General features: G+C 36.3%; 1 protein-coding gene across 1 annotated transcript in view; it reads left to right on the top strand.

Moving 5' to 3' along the window:
• lrba (LPS responsive beige-like anchor protein) overlaps window positions 1–16,016 on the top strand; it is a 626,133-nt gene that overhangs the window by 598,632 nt on the left and 11,485 nt on the right. The window contains exon 53 of the mRNA XM_052010590.1: window positions 12,409–12,510. Coding sequence (XP_051866550.1) covers window positions 12,409–12,510 — 102 coding nt within the window. The remainder of the gene's footprint in view (window positions 1–12,408; window positions 12,511–16,016) is intronic.

Genomic DNA, 16,016 nt, shown 5'->3' with positions numbered 1-16,016 from the left:
GAACATTGATATATTTTGGTTGAGGTGGCGTATTAGAGTGGTTTGTAGGAATGGAGGTAATTAATAGGAAGGACCAAGCCATGAGCGATTTGAATCTTAAAATTGAGGTCTGCTTAAATGGGCATTAATTATGTTAGCTAACATGAGAGTGATAGATAAGCAGCATACTGTGATTTGGGGTACGGAGAGCAAAATTTTGGATGAGGTCAAGTTTATAAAATGTGGACGATAAACTAATCCAGAATGCATTGGAATAGTCAAGTCTAGAGGTAAAGGTGGAAGGGTTACAAGTTGTATATTAATAGTTTTGACATGCCTGTACTTATTAACAAATTTTGCATTTAACATAAACTAGTCTGGTTGTGCATTCTGGTTCTCCATTCCTTGTGAATTTCAACACAATTCATTTACAATGAACAGTACCACTTGCACAACCCTTATCACTACCTAAGTATAGCAACACTATGACCATTTTACACCACTATGTACCTTTTTTGTTCTACTTTTCTTTCTTGTAAAATTTATGTTCTTCTTGTGAATGTTGTTTCTCTAATGCTATGTGCCTGTGATGCTACTGTAAATAAGTTTTTCACTGCACCTGTGCACACATGTACTTGTATATATGACAATAAACTGGACTCAACTCAACTTGACTTGAACTCGACTCGACTACTTCTACCAATAAAACTTTGGTGGAGAAATCAACTGCTATTATGACAAGTCAGATGCAAGATAAATGCTGATAACACAGCCTTTACCTCTCAAATAGCAGAGCTGATTATTGCACAGTAGTACTTTGTGGCAGGAGGATTCCCCCTTGTTCAAAACCTGATTTTATGGCCTTGTCATTTTTGATAATAGCTATGAAGTTGTATTTTAAAAAAACAGAGCATTTGAAAGCTAACTCTATTTTCTAGTACCTCATTCACTAAAGCTTCATCCAGCTTGGTGTCATTGCCATTTTCACAAAGACAACCACTGCCTTGTTCTCAATGGCATGCTGTACTAGAGTGATGGGATAGAAATCTGAGACTGCACTCTCCAATCCACTGAGAATATGGCTTCATACATGCCACTGAATATAGCTCCTGAGAAGAGTTCTTGTGCTTCTCTGACACAACATGGGGGAAAAAAAAGCTACCTGATTGGTAATTGGTTTAGCTTTATTTGAACTGGCTTTAATTTATTGCATGGAAGTTGGCATATGTCTACCTACAAATAGTGTCCATTTGTTCCCTTTGCACAGCAAGAAAACAGGAAGAGTCATATTTCAATACTACCAAAGTAAATACTTCGCAGTCAAGTAAGCAGTGATGGGAAGCTTGCTGATAACTAGAGCAACAAGTGCCTTGAGGGATGAAAAAGGCATTGGCCTCTGATGACTTACGGACTGTTTTAAGAGAAGCATTGGTCATATGTTGCTGGTATATGCTAGTGGTTCTGAACAGCATTTGCCTGTTTAAATGGAATGGAATCAAATCAAATCAAACAGAGAAGTCCTGGAGTTACTGACCGATTTGGAATACCAAATTTGTTGGTTTGCTCCAGCACTGGATTCCCATTGGAGTTCAGTAGCTCAACTGCAGCATGATGGGATTCACTGGTATTTTTGGTAGGGAATCACCAAACTCTTAAGAAACCCTTACAACTTTAGTTTCAGGAGGCAGGGCATTAGCAGCTATCTAAGGCTGTCTGGTTGGAGTTTCCTTGTTGTACCGTTGGAGCCTTTGACGCCCTGCCACTATTCAGACCAGGCTGCTGGAGCTAGGAGCAGCCTTCCACAGTTGGGTAAACATGTGAGTAATGGACTTGTGTCAACAAGCTCAGGCCTGATTTTGTAGACAATAAAACCATTTAAGATTAAGCACAATGTAGGATAGTGCTAAAGGTATAGTGCTGGCATTGTAAAGTTATAGTTCTATTTTGTGTTTATAGATATTTTAAAAACTATCCCCAAGCAAACAATATATGTATCATAGGATTGTTAGATATGCATTACACTGTTCAAACTTCATCTGCACACTGTAATCTGCATGCTCTTAGCTCAGATTATGACCTTGTCCAACTCCATAATTTCAGTAAATACATTTGTGTTTTGCATTGATGTATAAAACAATTGCATGTTGCATGTATGTTACAGGATACTGAGAGATTAAAAAAAATTATTGAATCTTTTCCTTGGGTGCCTATAACTAGCTTGTCACTCAGTGTACTATATTAGCCTCTCAGATATTTTAGATGGTTGATATATATGAAGAATCCTACAAAAATTACAACACAAGACCATTTGGTTTTATGTGTCTGTGCCAGTCAAAAAGAGATCTCCAACTAATCCTCCTTTCAGCATAAGGTTCATAGCCCTGCAAGCCACAGCAGTTCAACTACACTGCCATATACTGTTTAGATAAGACGAGGGTTCTGCCTTTACCATCCTTTCTGCCTTCCAAACCCCTTACCAACCTCCATGAAAAAAATTCCTCATTCTTCTCCCAGTGATAAAGGAAATAGCATTTCCTATTTATGCTATCCAAGATCCCCATTATTTTATATATCTGAATTAAGTCTCTCTCAGCCTCATAAGTTCCAAAGAAAATTATCATAGCTTATTCATCTTTCCACGTTGCTACAGTTTTCCAGTCTTGGCAACATTATCTTAACTCTCCTTTGCATTCTCTGCAGCTGTATCTTTTGTGTAATGCACTGACCAAAACTGTACGGAGTATGCAGTATGTGGCATTGCTGGTGTTGTGTAAAAATCTAGTATAATCTCCCTGCTTTTACATTCTATGACTCGACTTGTGAAGGAAAACATCCTCTATGCTTATTTAACCATCTTATTGACCTGCATTCGAATTTTAATGATCTCCATACATACACTTCAAGTTTTCTATTTCTCTGCACTTCCCAATATCCTTTCACTTATTGTATGTTCCCTTGCCTTGTTGCACCTCCCCAAATACATCACCTCATACTTCCAAGGATTAAATTCTAACTGCCATTTTTCCATCCAACTGACCAGACCATCTGCATCTTCCTGCAGTCTCGATCTTTTTTTAGTCACTATTAGTCACATGGTTAAATTTTGCATCATCATCATCATCTTAACTGTTCTTGCATTTAAGTATAAATTGTTAATAAACAAGCAAAGCGAGGGTCTGAGTACTGAGTTCTGTAGAAGCCCACTGGCATCAGCCTTCCAATCACAAAAGCACCCATCAGTCATCAACTCATTGTTCTTTGCCACTATGCCAATTTTGAATCCAGTTTGCCAGTCTCCTTTATGTCCTATGGGCTTTCACTCTTTTCACCAGCCTGCCATATGGGACCTTATTGGCAAACTGCCCTCATTGACCATCCTTGTTACCTCTGCAAAAAAGTTTAGTTATAGACAAAACTGTCCCTTAAAAATCCATGGTATTAGTTTGTGCTTTTCTAAATAAAGTTTTATACTTTTGCTTTTAATTAATTAAAGTAATATGCTGCCACTGAAGTTTAACTAGCCTGCAATTACATGGTTTATCCCCATCTCTCTTTTTAATCAACATTGTCCAGCATCCGCCAGTCCTTCACTCCCCACTCTATTTCATCTGAAAATCCTGCAACTTGGAATGTTGAACTGCCAGTCCTGCCCCTCTTGAAGCTGTTTCTGTAATAATGAAGAAAACATACTTTCATACGTCCATCAGTGACCATCGCCCCCCCCCCCCCAACTCATCTGTTTTATTCACTATACTACTTACATTTTGAAATGGGCAATAAATGCTGGCCTTGCCAAAGACACCTAGATCCCAATAAATAAATGAATAAATATAAAACTATTGAACACGGCCAATGCCTCTTGTCCATTTTCAATGGACAATGATACAAAAGATTCTTTATATCATGACTTCTTTCTCCTTGATGTCTGGATTGAGTTATTTCAACATTAAAGATATTACCGGCTAATATGGGTCCAAACAATGATGGTTCAACAGTGCAATTATTTTTTTTAATCATTTTTGCATCATGTCTGCAGTGAAGGTGGCTGCTGAGTTGATAGTCTCATTATTAGTAAGCCCAAGTGCTTGCCCTGAGGGCAATATTTTATAGGCAGTCATAGCCAGATATTTTTGTGCAGATTCTTAAACTTAAAAAGGTAGCAAGTAGATATTTTTGCAGGAGGTTGGCTGCTCACCTTAAGTGGAATAGATAGTACCCTAGAAAGATATTAAATAAGGGGACAAGTATGCTCATGAAGTTGGGAAGAAATCAACATAATCATCAAGAAACCTGAGAACATAAAAGCCTACTAGGTGATAGATATACTGTATATATTTTTAATTTACTTTGCACTTGTATTGGAAGCATTAAAGATGGCTACCTGAAAAGCTTTCACAGGAAAATGTTTTCACTACTAGCCATTAATTGACATCTGCAGACAAAATCATAGAACAACAGAACAGAGACTGCTGCCTACTTATGTTGCAAAGCACAGGCTATAAACTGCACAAAATGAGTGAAAACATTTCCTGTTTTTAAAGTTAATATAAGGGTGTAATAAAACCATTGCTGATGGTAGTTTACAGGCTGTAAGGCAAACTATTGTCCCCTTGGGTTAACAGAAGCAATCTTGACTGCCCAGTAATCCTCTCAGCCTTCAGCTATAGGTATATAAATCCACCCTTGCTTACTTCTGTAACTGCAGTCAAGATGTTTCATATTTACACTAAAATATATTGTACTTTCAAAAAAAAATGCTTATCCTTGGTTCAACCAGTAAACTAACATACCAAAGAGAGTGGCAGTGGTTCCTATTAAATATAATTACATAATACAAATTTTAAAAAAGGCAAAAACTATATTCCATTCCGAGAGCATGTTTACTATAAGAGATTTTAACTTTTATTCTGTTAAATAAACAAGACTTCCACAGAGCTCTCACAATAAATGCAATGCTTATTGTTGGATTGAATTAAGAAATTACTTGAAGGAATTGTGCAATATTCTGAGGCATAAGTAGTCTAAAACTATCAGCATTCCAGGGTGCTTTTCAGAGTTCCGGCTGAAAAGTAACTGCATATGCAGTTGTTGAACAATTAAATTGCAATTTTTAATTTTCTGTCTGCAGTCTATTCCTGAAATCGCGGAAGATGTGTAAAGCCAAAAATTGGGGGGAAAGCTCTTAGCTGGCCAGCACAAGCGTCCTGTTTGCAACCAATGAAAATAATATTCCAGTGTGACAGCTGTCAGCCCATCTACTCATGCTGTGGTGGTGCAATGAGAAATCGCTTTTTCATATGGAGACACAAGAGATTGCAGATGCTGGAATCTGGAGCAAACAATCTGCTGGAGGAGCTCAGTGGGTCGAGCAGCATCTATGGGAGGAAATAAATTGTTGACGTTTCAGGTCGAAACTGCACGAGTTCTTTCCTCCCACATACGCTGCTCGACCCACTGAGTTCCTCCAGCAGATTGTTTTTGCTCCACTTTTTCAGATGTCGCCTTGCCACTGGAGGTCCAGCTTTATTTACTGTCTCTGCTGAATAATATATAATTGCAGTTTAACTTTTTTGAGGAAACTACATTTTGAAATTCACAGCATTTATTTAACCTTTTGCCCATCCCTTTTCTGTACAACTTCTCTCCAATGCATCATTCAAGAGACTATAGTTCATATGTGATCCTTCCAGATGCTTGTTGGCAGGTCAGTTCGTTACAGAAGGTTCAAGCACATCTACTCTGCATAATTATCAGGAATAAGATCTCTACCCTACTTTCTCCTGATTTTAATCTAAGATTTTTTCCCCTCAAAATGTATTTTATTCATAAAATATAGAAGTTTGAAAATAGGGTGTGGCATGATTTTCATTCATTAAGCTAAATGAATATATTTATATTTTTAAAGTATTTACAATATGTCACTTATTTTTTTTATTTCTAAACATTCCATCAGCAATGCTGTGACCAATTGTAGTTGCCGCCTGCTGTCCCTGTTGAGAACATTTAATTCACAAGAAATGGAAAGTGAAGTACAATGCTTTGTTGCGTATGGCTTGGTTTCTAACAGGATAAACTATCAGGGAGCATCTTTTGCAAACTTTGTCATAGTTCCTGCAGATTGAATTAAAGATACTTTTGTCTTGATTCAATCCAGAATAAAGGATTTCTTACTTCTCCTGTTTGTGGTTATCCAGCTGAATGTCAATCAATTATTAAAGCATGTTTATAGCATGCAAGAAAGGGTGCCATCTCATGGTGCTGTTTGTCATATCACGCGATGGAAATTGGCCAAGTTGTGATTGAATTAAGTAATGAAATGCTATGTTTGGAATCAATCTGCATGCATTTATAGTTTTTTGAGTTTTCTAATTAATTGTATATCTACAATCTGGAATAGGTTTGTTTGCCAAGTCCCTCAAAATGTGCACAGCTGGGTAAGGTTTTTTTAAAATGAACACACAACTCTAAATGTTCTGTATAGCTTTTCATTTAGTCTTGGCTCTAAAATAATATCCCTTTTATCAGGTTTTCTACATTGCCACAGACACTGGTTCAAGCACCTAGTGATGATTGTATCTCTGCAGTATTGTTGTACCAGCATCATGTTTCTACTGTGTCAACTGAGCAGAACATTATTCAAGCCGTACCTTGGGGGAAAGAAACATAACATTTATGGAAGGAGCATTTTATGGTTTATTAATTCAAGAGACTATAACTAGAATATAGATGAAGGCATTTTTTAAAAAATGTATATACAGAATAGGCCGCAAGAAGTTGTTTCTCTGCAGTTACTGCTTTACATCCCTTTACCAAGTTTGCTAGCAGGAATAATAAAATGGATTGTATTCAGATGTTAACTGTGTACAGCCTTAATGTGTACCATGTGCACACTAGTTAAGCAAAAGAACAATTCATCAATTTTATTTATCTTTTTGGTTAATGGGACAATTGACTACACATTTCACCCTTAGGCTATAACACATAAATTTAAAATGCTGTGATTAACGCTAAGAAACTAGGATTCATTGCTGTGACCTGCAGATTCATTTGTGTCTCGTACTGTGTTAAATTGTACATAAAGTGAGTGTGATGCCACATCTAAATCATGGCTGTGTTTCAATGGATAATCTTTGTAATAGTTTTGTCATCTACAGACATTTTACATTTGCACTTCAATTTCAGAAGAAAAAGAATTTGCTCTTGATATAATTCTTTGTTTCAATTAAACTAAAATTTACACATTCCCCGATGATTTTTTTTAATTCCTTTTTTTTCTTTCTCCTTGTTTTTCTCACATTGTATTGGGTTACATAGCATAGATTTTTGTCAGCTGGGAACACAAGTATTTTTTTTGTGCCATCGGTAAGATGGTTAAGTATGACGAAGTATGAGTTCATTTATTCCTCCAGCATGTAAGTGCATACTCTCACATTCTTAGCACATGCACACACACTTTTTTCAGGTGATTCTTTATATCGTCTTAAATTGAGTGCTGGAAAAACTGCCCAGATTTGACTAAGCAAGTAAAAGTGGACTTCTAATTGCTTCTAACTGATTGAGAATCAAGCATTTAATTTCTGTTGTTTGTAGATTTCCTTAGTTTGAAACCATTTATCGATAAAAGCTTCTGTTTTATGCAGATGCATCATTACACAAAATGAACTTTGCCCCATAGAAATTTTTGCGCCAATGTAAGCGTATTGAGATTTGTGTCATTAGGGAGAGAGGAAGTGAGCAGTTGCAGCTTTTCTGTCATTTCTTTTGAATGGTTTCTGTTACATTGTAGGATAGCTGACACACTGCAGGGTGTTTCCTGTGAAGTAGGGAACTGTATATTCAAGGCTTTTGTGCAGTGTTATTCTAGTTTTTAATGGGAGCAGAGACCTGGAAGATAAAATCCCTGCCTTCACTAGTCGACCTGGGTATTAAGCCGGGAAAAAAAAATGTTTTGTGCCCACACTTTTATCCCCAACAAAGTTTAAGACATTGAATTTTGCTGCCATTTCTTGGTGGCTGCCAGTTCACATTTTATCAGTTCATAAAAATCAGAGCAACAGCTGGATATTTCAAAGCAAGGAAAGGTTTCTCTCATATGTCTTTACATTAAAGTTCCTAAATTTGGGAAAGGAGCCAAAATTTTCAGTCTGCGTGTGTCTCAAATGACCTGTGTGGCTACAGTTCTGAGTTCTTCTCTCATGCATATTAATTGAAAAGTCTTTATTTATACCCTAATCTCATTCCTCTTGATGTTAAAAAGTTCTTGTAATACTCATAAGAATCATGGTTTAAAATTATTAACCAGACAAAAGTTTAAAATGCACTTAATTCCAATATGAGTTGTCTTGGTGTTGTGAATTTCACCCTATATAGAATGCAGGCCAAATTCCATGGTACTCACAGCAACAAGCCAAGGACAATGGAGGCATCTTAATTTTGCCTTTGGTTCTGATGGCTAGGGAGATACTGAAGAGGAAATTGCTTGTTGATATTCATGTGGAGGGTGATCAGTATAGGCTGAGTGCTCACTTGTAGCCAAGCAAGTTTGCTGCCTGCATTGCCATGTAAGCCAGAAGAAGTAGTCCTCTTGGAGGTGGCTGCTGCATCTTTTCAAAGGTCATGCTGGCAAAGTTAATACTTCTTTTGGGGACAATGATGTAATGTGAAAAGTAAAAATTCAACATTGGAGGGAAAATGGATCATTAGGGGCAACAAGAAGCTAAAGGCTTATGTTGGAATTTTTTGAGTTTTCAAAACACAATAAGATAAAATACTGATCAAGTATAAACATATAAATTTGGACAATTCAGAAAAATGCAAATGAATTGATTAACTTTTGTTGCTCAAGCTGCCCTTCTTTTCTGATATTTTGAAGAAGATTTTGTTTCTGTGTTGGGCCCAGTGATGCAGTGTTAGGGAGTTGGTGGAATTTTGTGCTTTCTTGTTGGCCATGGGAGTCCAGTGATTGAGCTTAGTTGGAGAATTGGCAGCAAATTCTCAGGAAATTTAGAACATCAATATTTGCACCTAAAGTGCCTAGAAACTTGTGAACTTGCTGATGGGAACAGCTGGTGATTCCATATCTGGGCTACTTTCATTCAGTGAAGAGAAATTTTCAGGGTATCAATCCTGATGAAGGGTCTCGACCCAACATGTCGACTGCCCATTTCCCTCTGTAGATGCTGCCTGACCCGTTGAGTTCCTCCAGCATTTTGTGTGCTTCTCTAGATTTCCAGCATCTGCAGTCTTCCTTGTATTTTCAGTGTATCAGATTTTTTCTTGAAGAGTGATAAATAGTTTTAATAATTAATTTCAAATGTTTTAAATATAACAGACTAAATGTCAGTGTATATTTTTAAAAAATAATTATGAGTATGGCAAAGAAGGAAAGAAAATGCTCTCTATGAAGTTATGCAATTTACTCATCAACATTGTACATTTTATACATGTTTTTTCTCATTCTCCCAGAAAGTTATAGAATTATTCCACTCAGCTTTTTGGATTTATATGTAATTAGAAATACTTGAACAAAACACTAGATATCAGTGCGTTAGTGATCAGCATGATACAATTCAACCGATGTTTTGGAAGTACAGAATTATTTTGTACGTATCTGTGTCAAAATTTCAAATACGTTTTGCATCTAATGTATTGAAGTTAAATTATTCCGAGCTCTTTATTTCATTAGTAATATTAGTAGTATCTAACAGTCGCACGCAGGTACTTCTTTTTAAGTATTTTTACCCACCATTCCAATGCATAATTTGTTACATGTGCAAGTCATAATAGATTATATTTATCATTGTTTATTGATAAGTGTATAAGAACTTGATTCCTAAAGTAACAGTGTCATAGAATTAAGCACTTGCATTTATGTCACACCCTTTGGAACTTCCAGATAGTACGAAGCACTTTTACAACCAATTATGTAGCAACTGTTGTAATGTTGGAAACATGGTGCCAGTTTGGATAAGTTAAGCTGTCAAAAATTCCAATGAAATGATGATTATGTACCTTTTGTAGTGATGACTGAGGATTAAATTTTAGATGCAGCACACGAAGAACTAACTACTGTCAGTTATTATGTGTCCCTCTGAGGGAGTTAACAGGACCTTGGTCATTTAGCATTCTCCAAGATGGTACTTGTAACAGTGCAGCACTCCCTTGGTACTGCACTTAAGTGTCAGCCTGAATTATGTGCTCAAATCAGGAGTTATACCTGCCTCCAATGTAGATGATTCTGGCTTTGATTATACCACCACTGAGTCTTAGCCAAAGGCTAACATTGGTCAGCACGTTTCGATTGGTCAATATAACAGCTTCATCTCATTTGAAAAGTGTAACAGTTGCATGGTTAATGTAAAAATATTAAAAATGTCATCGTTAACACAAGAAAACAAAGTTTGAAAGGGAGAGGAGCGTAACTTGTGGCTAGCTCTTTCAGAGAGCTGGTTAGCAAGGGACTGTTTCTATAATCTTCTTTGGTGTTTTATATTTGATTCTGTCATTCAAGTTTGTGCTGGAGTTCTTGATTGTAACACCAATGGTAGCCTATTTTGTTTTGTTATTGAAATCAAAAATATAGACCTCTGTCATTTCTTGATGTGAGGTTGTTATCTGACAGCCAAAGAAGTTTGGACATTTGAACCTCTGTGTTGGTGAACATCGAAAGGAATCACGTGCAAATGAACATCTGCATGTGTAAGAATTGAAATGACAAATTGACCCTGTTTTTACACAGGGCTAACCATTTTTGACACTGTTAAATATACAATGTGTAACATGTTTTTTCCTTGTAACAAGAAAAACTGTATTCCAGCAGCAGTGAGAAAATACATGCAATTTATACAAAGTTGGAGGTTGTACTAATAAACTTAAGTTTGATCACTTCAACACTCTTCCTTGGTGTGCTGCTTGAAACAGTATAATATACCTTCCCTTTCATTGAAGTGGAAATGTGTAAAGTAGCTTTATATTTGCTCATAGTTTTTAATCCTTAACTATATAATACATTTTTTCTGACCTTTGTATAATCAAAGTGCCACAAAACCCTAACCAAAAATAAATGATGGGAAACTTGTATAGAAGTATTTGGGTACATTTGATTGTGATATGAGAACATATTTTCTGGGTAATTTTTTTAATTTTAAAGGAAGTTGTAAGACTGCAGTACACTATTCAGATTTATGTTGCTGGCCAGAAATAACCTCTTGATATTCATCTAGAGTAAGATGCAGGTATTTTGTTATCCAGTACAGATAATTCTTGGAAAAGACTGTAGTTTTACTTGTGGTTCACAGCTGCTTTTATATCAATTTAGTGGATACTAAGTCTGCCCCAAAGAAATTTGCAAGATTTTCCAAGGCCGGCAGCCAGAAATATCAATAAAAATAGAACTTCCCAGCCTTATTGAATCCAGCAGGTATAACTTTGGGTTGTGGCTGGATGCACAGATCTTTAAATCGGGAGTTAGCATATCCCACAAACCCCAATATCAGCAGCTGTTATTTAATTACTTATTGACAGCATTGTCAGTCAAGAACAGCCCATTAATTCTACATTCTTCCATTTGGCAAGTATTTGTCCCTCACAGTGGCTTTCCGTAAGGTCTAATGCCATGCAACCAATCTCTCACACCTGCTGTAGCTGAAAGGTTAATTATTCTGCTGTAGTACATTTATGACTATAGAACTGCCAAGGATGTGGGATAGCTCACATAGTGCAAATATTTGACAGCAAGGCCTCTGTACGAAAAAGCTAAGAATCCTCGTAGAAATATTTTTCATTTGATATATTTTTGTCCAAGTTTTGATTGGGCTTGTAAATTAATATAGAATAATATAACATAATTTTGATGTTTAGACATTATCAGCAGGAATGCAACAAAATAAACCAAATATATTTTGAGCTTGGACGCAAGAATCATTTGATTAAATTACTTGCTTTCAGCAAGTTACCTTTCCTTCTCTTCTAAATAAAATGCTCATTATTTTATTTTTTTAATGAATGGATTAACTAAATGTGGGCCCCCTTGAGCAAATTGACAGTAGATGATTGGTAAAGAGAGAACTCTGAAAGTCTCATGCAAACATAATGATGAAATAATGAACTGCAAGGAACAGGAAATATTTAGTATATTTTACCAACAGAGTGCACTTCTAGCATTGTTGTTATGGTTCCAACAATTCTGTAGCAGTAATTTCCTGGAGCAACTTAATAGCTAAAAATTGCTGAATGCGCACTGCATCTGAGTGGTCAGAATTTAAAATGAGATGCATTGTGGCTATATATTCTTATAAAGGCAGAGTTTAAAAGAAAACTTAATTGAGTATGTTACATTGAATGCTAACTGGTATTAGTCCTTACACATCAGATCTCACATTATTAAACTCCTTTATATTAAACTGAAAGACTGCTCTTCTTATTTTTCAGCTGAATATGCTGCTCCTCGGGCTATCCTAACGGGCCACGACTTTGAGATTAGCTGTGCTGCAGTATGTGCAGAACTCGGTTTAGTTATCAGCGGTTCTAAAGGTAGGTATGGGTAGAGAATGTGCATTGAGCTGTCATATTTTATTGCAAAGTGCAACTGTTTATTATTTACTTAATATATTGAAAAAAACCCTGGTTCCTATTTTAATGCAATTTTATCATGCTTTTCATGGATTGGTTATGGAATAGCACATGGAAAGGGTTGGAGGCAGGGGTTGTGGCAATCTAAAATGAGGGAAGATATAAATGTCTGGAGGAAAACTATGACAAATAACATTATAATTAGATTGGGAGATGCAGATCAAAATGTATAAGCCTATCTGTATATCTTCCTTTTCTTTCCTGTGTATTTATCCAACTTCACCTACACCTTTCACATTAACCACTGCTTATAGCACATTTCACATTCTAATCATTCCTTGAGCAATTAAGGTCTCCTGAATTCCCTAAGGTGCAAACAAGATTTACCAGATATGCTGGTGATATACTGATGTGAAAAGGATGAATTGCCTCAAGCTCTTTTCTATAAGAAAAGGGTGACTTTGAAAAGTTCTTTAAAATTTTGAAAGGTAAACTGGGAAGACACTAGATATTAAAATTATTTCACATTATATGCACATTTTACAGGTTTATTTATGTTCTCTTTTATTTTATTGCAGTCTGGTATTAACCGGCATTGTTAATTTGTTGAGCAAGAAGTATTAAATACTCATATTCAAACTATTTATGTGAACTGTTAACAACAGTGATGCCAACTTGGGGAATACCACTTTCCAGCCTTTCCTAGTCTGAATAGCAACTGTTAATCCCTGTTTTCCATTCTACATGCAGCATACTATCCATTTTGCTACTTAACCCAATTCCCCCTTCTCTCATGCTTACCCTGCGGTATGTTATCAAAAGCCTTTTGAAAATCCCAATATATTGCATCTCTTGCACTACTATTGTCTACTCATTTTGTTACCTCTTCAAAAAATGTAAAAAGTTTGTGTAAGCATAAACTGGCATTTTGAAATCTGTGCAGTTTAGATTTTCAGATGTGCTCAGTAACGATTCTTTCATTTTTCTTCCAACAATAAGCTAAATAATTTACAATTCCCTGGACTTGCTATATCTCTATTTTTTATATCTATAGGTATAACAATAGTTGGTACTATTCTCAGTCTATAGTTCTTCCTCAACCGTAGGTTTTTAACATGCACATATCTATCCAGTTCCAGTGAAGGTTTTTGACCTGAAATGTTAACTCATTTCTCTTTCCACAGATGCAGCCTGACCTACTGAGTATTTCCAGCATTTTCTGTTTTTATTTTAGATTTCCAGCATCTGCATTTTCTTTGACTTTCACTAATCCATCATTTGATTAGTTTATCATTTATTATCCCCCAGTTCTATTTGAAGCATATATTTTAAAATCTTTTTTTCTAACGTATTTGCATTGTGTCTGTCACCCTGGGAAATCCTTATGCAAAGTAACTATTGCTGTCATTACTTGTGAATTTATCTTGTGCATCATTTGGTGGCCCTATCTTTTACACATTCTCTTTTTGTTATTTGTGATTTTTAGAATATCACAAATTTTACATTTAAATTTTATAGTTCAACTAAAGTTAGATATATTTTCAAGTTTCATGACCTTTGCAGAATTTGAAATTCAATTGAAAGACAAAATGGGTATTTAAGGCACCAACTGACAAAATATAGAAATTAGGAGAAATTTAATTGAATAAGAACTAATGCAAATGTAGAACACACTGTTACGGAGTGAATGAAGCAAATAGCTTTAATATAAGATATCTTTATTAGTCACATGTACATCAAAACACACAGTGAAATACATCTTTTTGTGTAGTGTTCTGGGGGCAGCCTGCAAGTGTTGCCACACACCCAGCACCAACATAGCATGCCCACAACTTCCTAACCTGTACGTCTTTGGAATGTGGGAGGAAACCGGAGCACCAGGAGGAAACCCACGCAGACATGGGGATAACCTACAAACTCCTTACAGACAGTGGCCAGATTTGAACCCGGGTCGCTGGCGCTGTAAAGCGTTACACTAACCACTACACTACCGTGCAGTCTTAATGCAAGCTCAAAGGAGAAGGGTTTAGATAGGTATGGGAGGTGCAGGGACAGGATGAGAGAATTAGACGTAAAGTATAACTTCTTGCTTGGACCTATCGGGCTGAGTGCTGTAAGTTCTATACACTTCTCCCAGATGAAGAGAAAAAATTGGAGGCTGGGTAATCTGTAGGTGTCCTGTGGGCTGTGTCACTAGCAGTATTAGTTGTCTTATGGTATTGGATCAGTTGATATACAGAAAAGGGATAGTAAAAGTTTTTGAAGATGAATCACATAAATAATATGCCAAGTGGAATGTCAAAGTAGGTAAAATTTAATACAAAGGACTCAAATCATGTTGGTCCTGTTTTGTGTCACTGTGCAAAAAAAATAAAGAAATAGTTGCTCGATCTGAATGCCCTGGCTTGCACTCTTGGATATACCAAATCCCTGCACTGCTTGTGATTTCCTGTGAAAACAGAAACCTTTTTTTTAATGAACTCTACCTACTGCTGATTTGCTCCAGAAAAATTTTATTACCTTTTCCCAGAGGCTTTAAAAAATGTTTTTATAAAAGAATTACCAGATGTCTGACCCAAACAAAGTTCTAATTAATTGTGTAACTTTTCCAAAATCTGTCATTGTGTCTAAAAGGATGATCATTGGGTCAGACTTAGAGATTCAACCTGTGACATGCAGAGCATACCAACACAAGTTGGCTCTGGCTATGTTGTAACATGCATTTGAACTTGTACCTTGCACATGATTTTTGCCACGTTACCTTTTTTTAAGGAAAACAGTAATTCAAAGTGTGAGCTGTTACTCTTAGTTTTTAAAAAACAATGAGAAAGTATATGTTCTTTTTGAAAAGACAATTCTAGAAGGGACATTATTTAGATTGGGTTAATAAATAATGTGCACAATGCCAGTAGAACCCTAGGGTAAAAAGTAAAAAAAAATGTAGTTAGAAGGGCAACACAGTTGGTACTGCTGCCTTACAGCTCCAGGAACCTGGGTTTGATCCTGACCTTGGGTGCTGTCTGTGTGGAGTTTGCACATTCTCCTTGTGTTTGTATGGGATTCTCCTAAGTAATACACACAAAATACTGGAGGAACTCAGCAAGTCAGGCTGCATTGTATGGAAGGAAATAAACAGTCGATGTTTCAGGTCAAGACCCTTCATCAGTCCTTTTCCTCCCACATCCCAATGACTTGTTGGTTTTTGAATAGGTACTGCAAATTACCCCTTAGAGTAAGTAAGTGGCAGATGAAGAATGGAGGAGTTGATGGGCATGTGTGAGAGAACAAATTGCAAGGACACAAGGAAATAAAGAGTGAAATGCCGCTGATAGGATTGCTATGAACTGACATGTACTTATGAGCTAAATTGGCTGCCTTCTGCCTTGTAATAAGTAAGTAATTTGAATGTGCCATATAGAAGGAAATCTTGGAGGTGTTGGTTACATTCTTTGGAAAATGTCTTTAAA

The sequence above is a fragment of the Pristis pectinata genome, chromosome 2 (assembly GCF_009764475.1).
Source record: "Pristis pectinata isolate sPriPec2 chromosome 2, sPriPec2.1.pri, whole genome shotgun sequence".
NCBI classification, from domain to species: domain Eukaryota; kingdom Metazoa; phylum Chordata; class Chondrichthyes; order Rhinopristiformes; family Pristidae; genus Pristis; species Pristis pectinata.
This window is presented reverse-complemented; position numbering and strand designations above follow the sequence as displayed.